Source organism: Pygocentrus nattereri, chromosome 23 (genome assembly GCF_015220715.1).
Source record: "Pygocentrus nattereri isolate fPygNat1 chromosome 23, fPygNat1.pri, whole genome shotgun sequence".
NCBI lineage: Eukaryota > Metazoa > Chordata > Actinopteri > Characiformes > Serrasalmidae > Pygocentrus > Pygocentrus nattereri.
This window is the reverse complement of record NC_051233.1, coordinates 7,770,587-7,783,979: the sequence shown is the minus strand read 5'-3', so window position 1 is coordinate 7,783,979 and position 13,393 is coordinate 7,770,587. Positions and strand designations below refer to the sequence as shown.

General features: G+C 39.3%; 1 protein-coding gene across 1 annotated transcript in view; it reads right to left on the bottom strand.

The window, feature by feature from the left end:
* The window catches only part of nup214 (nucleoporin 214), an 83,379-nt gene extending 70,289 nt beyond the window's left edge, over positions 1 to 13,090 (bottom strand). Inside the window, exons 1-11 of the mRNA XM_017702901.2 lie at positions 12,898 to 13,090; positions 9,884 to 10,079; positions 7,769 to 7,920; positions 6,156 to 6,354; positions 5,172 to 5,242; positions 4,947 to 5,010; positions 3,499 to 3,602; positions 3,295 to 3,401; positions 1,614 to 1,680; positions 1,239 to 1,365; positions 397 to 555 (exon numbers count right to left, since the gene is read on the bottom strand). Coding sequence (XP_017558390.2) covers positions 397 to 555; positions 1,239 to 1,365; positions 1,614 to 1,680; positions 3,295 to 3,401; positions 3,499 to 3,602; positions 4,947 to 5,010; positions 5,172 to 5,242; positions 6,156 to 6,354; positions 7,769 to 7,920; positions 9,884 to 10,079; positions 12,898 to 12,939 — 1,288 coding nt within the window. The 5' untranslated portion in view covers positions 12,940 to 13,090. The remainder of the gene's footprint in view (positions 1 to 396; positions 556 to 1,238; positions 1,366 to 1,613; positions 1,681 to 3,294; positions 3,402 to 3,498; positions 3,603 to 4,946; positions 5,011 to 5,171; positions 5,243 to 6,155; positions 6,355 to 7,768; positions 7,921 to 9,883; positions 10,080 to 12,897) is intronic.
* Between the last annotated feature and the right edge of the window lie 303 nt (positions 13,091 to 13,393).

The window sequence follows — 13,393 nt, the reverse complement described above, 5'->3', positions numbered from 1 at the left end:
TGTTGCTATGGTATTCCAGGTGGTTACTAAGATGTAGCTAGGCTGTTGCAATGGTATCCCAGGTGGTTGCTATGATGTTACTAGCCTGGTGCTTTAGTATCCCAAGTGGTTGCTAAGGTGTTACTAGGCCAGTGTTGCAGTATTTGAGGTGGTTACTAAGATGTAACTAGACTGTTGCTATGATACTACAGGTGTTGCTAAGGTGTTGCTAGACCATTGTTATGATATCCCATGTGGTCGCCAAGTTGTTGCTATGCCGGTGCTACAGTATTTGAAGCGGACACTAAAGTGTAGCTAGGTGTCCAAAGTGGTTGCTAAGCTGTTGCTAGGCCGGTAGAGCAACAACCAACACCCGTTGTTTCAGATGAAGTGTAAACAAACTTGGCTGCCTCTTACTGGCTAATGGTTGTCTTTCTCCATCAAGTGTGAGGCTGCTGGCAGCGGTGACCAGCTGTTTAACTCCGGGGTTCAGGTTGAGCAGAGAGAATGGACACAGCACTCCGTCAGTAGAGAGGATCAGCAGTGTTGGAGCCGGTGGCAACTTTTTCTCATCCGCTAAGAATAAGAAACGATGAGCTAAGTGACAGTCCAAACAAAATTCTAGTTTTCACAGTTTTCTTTCTCATCCCAAGCAACAGGCAATCAGTCGAGACATGGTGCATAGTAATTTCTACACATGGACATTATGGACTAGTGAGTGAACAGTACTTTTTAAAAATGTCTTTTAAGTTTTTAGTCTTCCATGATATAAGCCCTTTTAAAGCAAAGAGATCACTGGAGATTTGGCTTAATCAGAACAGACTGCTCTCTGAGAAATTTTACTTAACACGACTGTCAAATTATCATATTGGGTAGATTTATTAGCTGTTTACACCAAATTTAATGGGAAAATCAATTTACAAAAGCACCACACTGCTAAAAATAGCTCTAGCAGGTGTCTTACAGGCTTAAATATTGTCTGTTCAGTCCACAATTACATATAACGGTGTCATACAGTGTCAGTACCCACAAAATCAAGTCGATTACAGATTGCTGAACAACTCCACACGGTTTAAGGGAAACAATTTAGGCATACATTTAGTACTGAACTAACTGGCAGGGTATAATCTGTTATTTTAACTACTTTAAAAGCAACTTCTGACACCAAATGTCATGAGTATACTTGAAGAGGCAAACATTTCTGACAGCCTTTTTGTAATCACAGTAAACCACACATACTACTGAACTGAGATGCTCACATAAGTGAATTTCTTCTTGGCTGGTGTAGTCGATGCCCACTCCCACAGGCAGCGTGTCATCGTTATTTAGGGTAACAGGTAGTTCCCCTCGGCTTGCATCCTCCAGCACCCATAGCTCCCAGTTTGTCTAAAAGCAACACGTTAGTTTTGGAAGATTGTTCCCCTTTTTGTTGTTAGGGCATTTTTTTAAACAGAAAATCAGAAAATCATTAACCTGAAAATGATTCCCTGAAACATTTCACAGTTTTAGATTTTATTTGCTATTACTGCTGAAAGCCATATATTAGCAGAAGACAGGGTCTGTGATGGCAATTAAACATCATTATAGCCGTCAAGCCAGTAACAAACAAAACATCCATAAACCAGTTCAGTTACCTTGTCATCTTGTTTGGCAATAATGCTGACTTCAATGGAGGCAGCTGATGCAGCCAGGACGAGATCCCTACGGGACGAAAGTGGAGAAATCAGACCTGGAGACTCACGAGCAGTTAAACGGTGTTCAGAAACCAATACCCTGTAGCCAGTGGCATCATTCCATGGAGAACACATCATTCAGAGAACAAGGTCAGCATGTTTAAAATGTCCTTTTGAGGCTTCACATCTCCTACAAATAAAGGCGTCTGTAAAAACCCATCTGTTTTTGTTTTTCTGGCTTCATAAGTTCATGAAGACTGATTGCCACGTGGAATAAAGACTGCTGTTTAGCTCTTACAGCAGTTAGTCTGCAGAAATAAGTGTTCATCATTTTCAGATACAAACTGAGAGGTAGCTCGTTGTCTTGGTTGTGAACATTGATAATTTACACATATTAACCATTGTCGCCCACTGTTCTACCGAAAGCTACTGAAGAAATTCGAATGGCTCTCTTTTCATCAAAGCACATTATGCTTGCACAGAGAGAAATGGATTAGACCATGTTCTGCTGTTACAGTCAGAAAAAAAAACCAAAAACAAAACAGGAACAACAGGCATAGGGCCAAAAAAACCCCAAAAAACCCAAACCTTTATATTTATATAGATTGATTTTAGATTTATTCAACATGGTGTCCTGCAGCGCCCACTAAAAATCCTGTATGCTCATGTCCTACATTGTTTTATTTTTCTCTGAGGTGCACTTCTGAGGTCTGTGAGGTTTAGTTTACCAACAAGAGTTCGAAATTTAATCGAACATTGCCATCCCTCTTAGAATGAACCGGGCCGTTTCATAATCACCGTCGGCTCGTGCCTGCGACCAAATCACAGCCGTGATGTTATAGCGATAACACCCAACCTCGAGTGTTCTACTGCTTTCACACAACAGTTAAATAAATAACGTAAGAAATTAATCAACTGGGCTGTGAACATGGCATGTAATGTTTTAATGCTCGCAGTTCCTTCCGTCAAATTATAGCTCCTTAACAAGCAGCTTGTCTTGAGCAAATCAGCTGTCGGTCAAATGTGATCCTAAAAGTACCCATTTTCGGGTGGTGCAAGTAAAAAAACTTAAATGGCTTCAAATTTCTTAGCAACGGCATCTCAGTGGAGTGATACAGTGTTTGTGAAAAACCTGTGATGTTAAGGCGAAATAACAGCAAGGTTAGAATGCTTCTCAACCAATCAGCTGGCGTGGCTGGAATGAACTGTTTTATAATGTGTCTTTAAGACTGATTTATGTAAATGAGCTCTGTTCTGATTGGCTGTTCCGTAGTGTGGCTCATTCAAAAAGCAATATGGGCAGAAACTTCAGTGTGAATGGGCAGGGCTGAACTGCTGTAGGCTGAATATCACAAAAACAGCCTCACTTCCATATTTGGACTGTATGGACCAGGGAGTAAATGTTACATCTGGAAACTCGTGTTAAAAGAAAGAAAAGAAAATGTGTTTAATATATATGGGCCCTTTAAGGATGTTGAAAAACTTATACCACTGCGCAAAAACTAACCATGACTGTGTTTCCATCTCAAACTCTCATGGTTGTATTTGGTGATTTTTGCAGAAGCTCTGATTTCTATGCTCTTAAAAACACACTCCCAATTAAGAAGCGAAGTTGCCTAAACCAACAGTGAAGTGGTCTTACCAGTCTTCAACGTGGCAAAGGAAGTAGTGGTGCTGTCTCTCTGTGCAGGTGCCATAGACGAGATCGCTGAAGTTCAGGTATTTCTCCTCCCTCTTCTCGTCCTTCTTCTGCACCAACAGAGCAGAAGATGAAACATGTTCAGAATGCGGATTTGAACTCACTGTCAGTGTTAATTCTTAGTTTGAGAGAAGCTGAAAGACTCACAGGAAGTGACACCACCACCAGCTCAGGTGGCGTCTCTGGAGAGCCGTCAGCGGCTGCATACGCCACCGCAAAGTTAAAGGTGCTCAGCCACAACACGTCCAACACTGCCAAACAAATACATGAATACTCAAGTCAAAATCCAGTACAGACACAAATGATTACAAGCACAGAACAGCAATTAATATCAATACCACTAACATTAATACTACTACTACTGATAATAATAATAATGATGATAATAATAATAATACGTAGAGAGGCCAAATCTCTGACCTCACAATAATTACAGTCAATTATGATTTTTCAGGGAATAATTCAGTGCATTTGCTTGCCAACATTTGGTTTATTTTGGCTTTGTTCACATTTCCAGGATGAAGCTGCACAAATACGATTTTTTGTGGATCTGGTGTTTTCAGGGCTTTGTGGAAACGCAAATCGGATTTTTTCAAACCCGACCGGAGCCACTTTCATATGCGGTCCTAGATCAGATACGTATCCGATTTGTGGCCATGCGACCTTAATGTGACACTCAGATCGGAATTCATGTTTTACCATGGCAGCAGCGCTGAACAGAAGTTAAAGCCTGGAAACGGCGGAAAAGGAGCTCATCTCCCCCTTTTCTCTTTCGTCTGGCTCTAATAATGAAGCTGAGAGCTGATCAGTTTATTATCTTCACAGCAAAGCTCGTTCTGCTCATTAGTTTGTGCTGATGATGCATGGGATTCATTCATGTGAGTTACTGAGTAGGATGTGCGCATGTGTGTCATTTCAGGATGCCGGTTTGTTCACATTAATGACGGATCTGAATCACCTGAATGATTGTGAACCATCATGTAAGAGATCGGATTTGAGCAATGTGGTTTGTAATGTAAACGTAGCCCTTAGTACAAGAAGAATTATTTAGTGGTGCGAGAACAATAAAAAAAAAGAAGCTTTTTTTTATAATTGAAAATATAAATTTTTACATTTTTGAAAAGAATGAGAACTTATATATATATATATATATATATATATATATATATATATATATATATATATATATATATATATATACACATACATATACATACACACACACACACATCTTTATATCTTTATAGAAATACAAATAACAATAAAAATGTTTTTTGTTGGACTTTACAGAAATAAATGCATATAAATGAAAATAAACATATATTCATTTGTCTTCGTACATCTATGTAAATAATAAAACATGTGTTTTATAGGTCTACAGAGAAAAAGCTATCTAGGAAATACTGAATGCATGTTTGATAATTGCCTTATAGTCCTGATATAAGTAGCTGCTACTATTTTATTATTTTTTATTTTGCAGGGTGCTTTTGTCATTTTGCATTATTTGTTACTGGCTTAAACTAGCTGTTCTCAGTTCTGGGCCTGGCCCAGTGTTTTTACCGCTCTCCATTCACAGACTAGTTTTCCTGGATTACCTTTGACAGGGTTTTCAGAGCTGTAGAAGTTTGGACATGGAATCACTTTCTTCTCCTGTAGAGTCTGCGTGTAAAAAAATAAACATTATAGATAATAACTAAATCAATAAATACTTTGAAAATGACTGAAATCAGACAGAGAAGTAATAATGTGATGGGCTGCTTTTTTATGTAATGGGCTGTCAGTAAACAGTTTTAGGCTTGATGACTTTCAGTCAGACTTACAGGTGTGTACTGAACGACCGTTGCGTTCTGTTTGCCTGCAGCGACTTGCTTTCCTTTCGGACTCCAGCAAACTGCAGAAGAGAACACAAACACACTCACCAACAGGAATTCATAACGTGTTTCTTTAAAACATTAACCACGTTACCAATTACATAAGATAACACAAACTTCACACCCTTTAACCATTTAACATCCACTCCAGTCTCTTTCTGTGCACTTTTGTTTTCTGTTTTTCAGTCTAAGTAGTCTTAGTAAGTCTGGAGAACTGCACAAGGCCTCAGACATTATGCAGAGTGATTCAAAAAGATTCATCTGATTTCAAAGCGTCATATTTTTACAACCGTGAGGCACCTTGGACCCAATCACATACCATTTGAAAGATGGGGTCAGAGTTTCTGACTGGCTCCCTTCAGTCTGTGAGGAGATGGAGACCCCTGAGCAGAAAGTGTTTAGTGTTCTCCACTTCAATAAGAGTGAATCTGTGAAATTGTGCAACATGACTTTTGTCGGCCACAAACCTCCATCAGCTCAGAGCGTCCGAAATTGGTTCCACAACACTGGATGATCTCCGAAATCGCATTGAAAGAGCCGTGACCTGACATGCTCAATCGAGTATGAGATGAATATGACTATGGCGTTGATGTTGTCCGTACAGCTGGAGGTGGTTCATATTAAGCACTTGTAAAATTACATAAACTTTATGCTCAATTAAACAATTTACAGTTTACTCCGATGTTCTGTAATGATTTACAAGTAAAATAAATTGTTTTTAAATTTGATGAATCTTTTTGAATCAGCTGCATTAAATCTTTAATACTGACTGAACTCTTACTAATACTAAAAATTATTTTAATATTTATATAAATTTCATATTTTAGCCACTACCTAACCAATCTGATTACTGATTATATGCCCAATCTATTTGATTATTGATTAAGGGTGTATTTATTCAAATTCTCCCATCAGAACACTGAAGTCACTCACCACATGTGATGCCCACAGAGACTGGAAGTTGTGCCACCAGGGTAACGCTGTCCGTCACATCCAGAACCATCATACTGCCATCAGAGAGACAGGCGGCCAATCGGAATGCTTCTACTGGACTCCATTTCAGGTCCTGCACCGAAGTGTCCAGTGCAGCGTTCGGTTTATAGGAAGCAAAAGGCCTTTTCTCTTGTCTGGCCTGCAGCAAAAATGTGTTACATATACAAGAAAAGGTTTAAACACTGTTGGTCAATGTTTTGTTGATTTGAATAAGTGAATAAGTGAACACGTCCTCTACATTAAACACATTTTTTAGTTAATTTTCTGTCTATTTATTTTAAACATTTTGGGGGGAAAAAATGATAAAATTTTAAATGTGCCATAAATTTTGCACAGGCCATGTTTTCCCACCAAATCAGTTCAATTCAACAAGGAAGCAGTAATTATGGACTAAACTGTGCAGAATTGTGTTCTCTGGAAAGGTTGTTTTTACTTATTTTCAATTCAACATGCAACTACAGCAGGGGTACACAAACCTTTGCACAAGACTATATACAAACAACAAATTTGCATTCTCCAAAATATACTTGCACAGAACGTTGCCCCCCAATGTTCTGTGCAAGTATATTTTGGAGAATGCAAATTTGTTGCTGACTTGCATTCCTCAAGAGGTGCTGTAAGGGCGGGCAATATATTGTCCGGTTATTTATATATATATATATATATACACACATATATATACATACATACATATATATACACACACACACACACACACACACTCACACACTCACACATATACACACACACACACACACACACACACACAGCAGGTCATGTAGGAGAAGAACAGAGTGAAGGGACACAGCACCTCCACACTTTTATTCCCTGTTGAAATAATGAGAAATGGTATAATTTCTTCTTTTGGTAAACAATGAAAATGGGTCCCACAGACCCCAACACCACACAAGGGTAAAGGAAAAGGAATAAAAATCACTATGATATGCGATTATGGGCCGGTGCTGATCTTAATATATGGATCTGTCGTTTGAGATACTTTAATATTTATAAAGTGTAAAAATCTACATTTAACTGCATTAACATTACAGAAAGATATTAAATTTACTTATCAAAGGTTTCAATTCCAGTAAAATCAACAAAATGTAGATATCTTAGCAAAGTAACCCAGTATGAATTAAAAGTTCTGCTCTTCTGAAAAAAAAAAATGTCATCAAATTACCAGTAAAATCTAAACATTTGATTTTACAAAAATATTGACCGATACTGATGTGCTGCGAACTTCAATGTGCATCCCTGGGAAAAAAAAAAACATTGTAGTAGGCTGCCATCCAATCACCTACTTAGGAACCATATTGTTTATACAGTTACTCTACAGTCTTCACAGACTTTATATAATTGGTCTAAATATAAGTCTAAATCTTTTATGGTGCATGTAACTGTTCACTTGCACACAACTGTAGAAGAGCAGATCACCAGAATCATATGGTCAGAAAACAGCATCATTATCACAGCATTAGATTGCTCTAGCCTACTATACTGTGATTTCAAAACAGAGTCAGCTCCTATGTCATTCAGAGCCTCAGTCCAGTTACCTTGTTGAAGAACGTGCGAACGTCATAGAAGTCCAGAGCGAGAGGGGCTTCCTCACTCGCTCCACACACAGACAGCGTGAGCTCATCACTGCTCAGGGCGAGGTGGTGCATGGGCAGATCCAAACACACGGCTTGGCAGTCCACATCCTCCACTGAAGAGCAGAAACAGTGTGAGAGCAGGTCAACACTCAGGAGCTACATAAAGCTTTGAAACTGCATTGAAACTACTTCAAGAATTCAAGAAAATAAAAATGTCAATGGTTTATTTTGAAAAAATGTGTAGCTATTGTGAGAGTAAAAAAAAACAAAAAACAAACAAAAAAACCAAAAACAACAACAAAAAAACACTATCAGATAGTCAAGTGATAGGATTTCAATTTTGAAAATACTAAATTTGATTAAAAATATTAATCTACTATAAGAAAATAAATATCCAAAAAAGTGTTTTTACTTTTATTTTGGAAGAGTGTGGCATTTTTGCTTTTTTGTTTTACACATCAGAATACGTGAAGTTTGCATCTTAAACAGCTCACATGTACATTATATGCACATATCTTTTTAAATTTTATATATTAAGTATATATTTTTTAATTATTTTTTTTTGTGTGTGTTTTTTTTAATGTGAGAAATAGAATTGTTGATCTCCACAAAGCTGGCCTAGGGTATAAAAAGTCTGCTAACACTACGAAAGTGGCCTCGCCAGGGTCGACCAAAGAAATTGAGTCCATGTGTTCAGCGTCATATCCAGAAGTTGGCTTCAAAAAATAGATGCATGAGTACTGCGCGCAATGCTACAGAGGTTGAAGAAATGGGAGATCAGCCTGTCAGTGCTCAGATCATATGCCGCACAATGCATCTGTATGGCCGTCGTCCCAGAAGGAAACCTCTTCTGAAGCTGATGCACAAAAAAAAAAAAAAGATGGTGTCCAGCATGTGTGGTGGCGCCCTGGTGAGGAGTGCCAAGACAACTGTCTCTTGCCTACAGTCAAGGATGGTGGTGGTAGCATCATGGTCTGGAGCTGCATGAGTGCTGCCGGCACTGGGGAGCTGAGGTTCATTGAGGGAAACATGAATTCCAACATGTACTGCGACATTCCGAATCACAGCATGATCCACTCCCTTCAGAAACTGCACCACATGGCAGTTTTCCAACTTGATAACGACCCCAAACACACCTTCAAGATGACAACTGCCTTGCTGAAGGTAAAGGTGATTGACTGGCCAAGTATGTCTGCAGACCTAAACCCAATTGAGCATCTGTGGGGCATCCTCAAGCAGAAGGAGGAGGAGCACAAGGTGTCTAACATCCGCCAGCTCTGTGATGTCATCATGGAGGAGTGGAAGAGGATTCCAGTATCAACCTGTGCAGCTCTGGTGAATTCCATGCCCAAGAGGGTGAAGGCAGTGCTAGATAATAATGGTGGTCACACTAAATATTGACACTTTGAGCACAATTTGGACATGTTCACTGTGAGGTGGACTCATTTGTGTTGCCAGTTATTTAGACATTAATGGCTGTGTGTTGAGTTTTCAGAGGACAGTAAATCTGTACTGGTATACACGCTGTACTCTGACTACTGTAAGTTATATCCAAGGTTCATTTATATAATGTTGTCCAATGAAAAGATATAATAAAATATTTGCAAAAATGAGAGGGGTGTACTCATTTTTGTGAGATACTGTATATACATAAATCGTAAACCTAAATAACTACTTATTCTCTTTGGTGGGACTGGGCTTAAAAAGCACTCTCCAACCAGCATGTTTGACTACAAAGAAAGCGTTACAAGTCATGTTTAGCTGGATTTTAGGCAGCACAGTTTAAAAATACACTGCATTCATAATTTTGGTCCATTTTTTAAAATGTGGCACTACTCTATTCTAACTTAAATCATGAAATATGATAAAGTTAATTAAGTATTCCTGATATTAAATTTCCGTCTCCACTCTGTGGTTCCTAAATTAGTTTGATATAGTTTCTGTTTTTCTTAATTTTTTTAACAAACAACATAGAACATCCCACCAGCAGTGAGCAGAGGGATCTGGCATAGCGGTGAGAAAAAGTGCAAGGGGATGCGCACCATTAGCTGCTAACAGATCACTAAAAGGTCTTACCTATTTCATTGGTATTTCCTTCCACTCTTGCAGCAGAGATGATGTCTTGGGTGTAAAACACCTTCAGCATTCTGTCCTGGCCGACAAACGTCAGGCCAAACTTGTTTGAGATGGCAAGAAGGCTTGAGCGCTCCTTGGGTAAATCATCAGGAGAGTCAAAGACACGGATTTTCTTCATCTGACGAAACTGAAAATCCTGTCGGAAAGACAACATCATAACTGTTTATTGTGGAGACTTTGATGTAGCATATAAACATTCACAATTTCTATGCAGTCCACATACGGAAACTGAGCCGTTTTGATATTAGTGTATCTGTAACATGACACCAACACTACTCACAAAAAGTCCAGGATATTTGGCTTTCGGGTGAAATTTCAGGATGAACCTAAAATGCACTCTAACCTCTACAGGGGAACTTAATGTGACCTTCTCTAAACTTTTGAATGTCCAACTATTCAATGTTTCAGTATTTTTTGCAACGTTTGCTGTTCTCTAACAAGGAGCTTAACGGCAAGGTGGTGGTGGTGGTGGTGGTGGTGATGTTACAGCGTGGGCAGATGTCTCTAGTCAGTACAGAACTGCCCTACGCTTTGTGAATGGTACAGTGACCCAGTGGCCCAAACTACTGAATAACATCATTAATCCAGTCATTGTGCCTCTGCATGAACAACACAGGCCTCATGGATGACGATGCTCCAGCTCATCGAGGTCGCATCATTAGGGAACGGCTGCTGGAGACTGGGGTACCTCAAATGGAGTGGCCTGCACTTTCTCCAGACCTGAATCCCATAGGTTTTCTCAGCCGAGTCGCTGTGCAGAGGTCCGTAACTCTGTACCCCAGAACCTCAATGACCTGAGGGCCGCCTTTCAAGAAGAGTGGGATGCCATGCCTCAGCAGACAACGAGTCGACTTGTGAACAGCATGAGACGTTGTTGTCAAGCTGTAACTGATGATCAAGGGCACATGACGAGTTATTGAGACATTTGTAGGGGTAAGTTGTACCCACCATTGCTGTTGGCTTTTGTTTCAATAAATCGTTTGAGCTGAGGAAATCCCCACTGCATGCTTCTACTTAAATGCCCTACTTTCGTGATATAAAATCACTGTAGCCTGAACTTTATGTTTTCCATAAATTTCACACAAAAGCCAAATATCCCTAACTTTTTGTGAGTAGTGTAATACATCTATAAGTACTAATATATGCACATATTTATTCAGCATTGTCATTATATGCTGTTACTGCACTGCCCTTTTCATCTCAGGCTATAATCTTATCGCAGATTTTTGTATATTTGTCCTGTGTTGTGTGACCGAAATTCCTTCGGGATCAATAAAGTATCTATCCATCCATCCATCCATCCATCTATAATTAACTATTCAGTCTACAGCAGTTAGCCCCGCCCATTCTGTGATGTTACAAGAAGAGTTTCAGCCCAGACTGAATGGGCGGGGCTAAAGTGCTGCAGACTGAACAGGCAGATATATGCAAATGCACTGGTTGTCATCACATCATTAAAACAATTAATGTGGGTTTTTTTTCCGCAGATTATGATGTTTTCCCTCTAAACGGTGTTCGGTACGTCACAAATCTGTCATTACTTGTCATTTCCAAGCCAGAATGGGTCAGAATCGCTGACTGTGACTAAGACAAAACCAAACGCAAAAAACAATAAAACTTGAAGCTTCTCCACTGCTGCTGTTGTTTATGTTTAATGTGACCACAAAACCTCAAGAGAACCTGCCCACTTTATCCAGTGGGAAACAGACACAGGCACTCGAGCGGGGTACAGACAGCTGTAGGATCAGAAATAACCGCAAGCGTAAAAATCTAAATGCTTCAAGCTTTCTTTAGTAAGCAAATGGTTGATAAATCATCAATGAACCATTTGCATGATTAAATGGTTATTTGCATGATGAAATGGTTCTTCAGATTGACGGAGAATACGCTGTAAATGGTTCTATATAGCACCAAAAAGGGCTCTTCTATCATGTCAAGCTTGACATGATGCTTTTCAAAAATTCTGCACAATTAGCTGGTTGAGATGTAAACAATGTAAACAGAGTCATTCAGAGCGGTTCGGCGTGAAATGCTCTGTTCTACTCGCAGTGGTGGTAATAGGAACCAGACGTCCACCTTTAAAGCCGTTATGAATACACTGCTTGGTGCCACTGATTAGTGATAGATTTGTGATGAAGTTCTGGCTTAAAATGTACTTTAATCCATTCATGGCGGAGGGGTACATGCAGGAGGCAAGAGAGTCCCCAAAGAAAACGTATTTTCCCAGACTTACGCCTACTTTACCAACATCAACGTCCCTTATAAAACTCTGAAGACGTGTAGGTTCACTGGTGGTTTTGGACGGTAAATAAAATGTCTATATTTGTGCTGTAGTCATGGCGACCCCTGGTTCCTATCGCCACCACTGTAAAGCAATCTGAGTCCCTATGATCAACCATTTCACACCAAACTACTGTTTACATCTGAATTATGCAGAGAAAAAAGTTAGCCAACGTTATGTTTTCATGCGGACACGCAAAAACAGAGTAGCGTCGACAAACGTTGATAAGTATTGTTTTTAGTAACTGTTAATAAAGCCTGGTTTTTAACCTAACGCTACAAATTCTGACCAAAATCTTATTCATCTTCGGAAATTCTTGGGCGCTGCTAACAGGCTAGCTTGGGTTAGCTTCAAAATCGGCCACCAAAGAGCGCCCAAAAGACTCTCAATGGCCTTTTTTTCAACGTTTTGCAACATTTAATTATTATTTTTTCAGTTTTCAGATTGTGTTCAGGCGCTATTACATCAGTTAGCCGCACCAGGCTAACAATCATCAGCTTCTTGTTCGAATCGTCCCGTTCCACCTTAAATGATATTGCTTGGCAGTTACATTCTAGAATAACACGTGAGTGCCAGTCACGTTATAGAACGGAACTGGAGCGCCATTTAAGGTGGAACGGAGAAGTTCTACCAAGAAGCTGACGAAAGAGCTAACAGGCTAAACACGCTTTACCTTCATTTCCCTCTCGGGGATGGAGTACGGGTCGTCTCCCATTTTCAGCTTTCCTTAAAGTCTAAACGCGAGTCTAAGAGAAGAGTTGAAGGGAGAAAAATTCCCACAGTTTTCAGAAACTCCGGACAATCAGACTCAGTGACATTTTCCAAGAACAGAAACTAAGATGACAAACTCGCGCCACGCGAAACTGTTTTTCCTGCTAAAGCGTCGCGAATTTCCAAAATAAAAGTCACAGCTCAAGCTTTTTTTGTTTTATTTTATTGATTTATTGATTAAATGTAAACAAAAACAGCAATAGGTCAATTTCACGATTCATACATCCAGCAAAATAATAATAAACTAAAACAAAACAAAAAGCAAACAACGACAACAACAAAAGGAAAAGAAAAAAATATACATAGTGGGATTCAAATAAAATCGAAAAGCTTCAAAGTATCAATGGATTTATGACATTTCTTATTTTTCATCTGTCGAAAATTCACCAAGTTGTGTA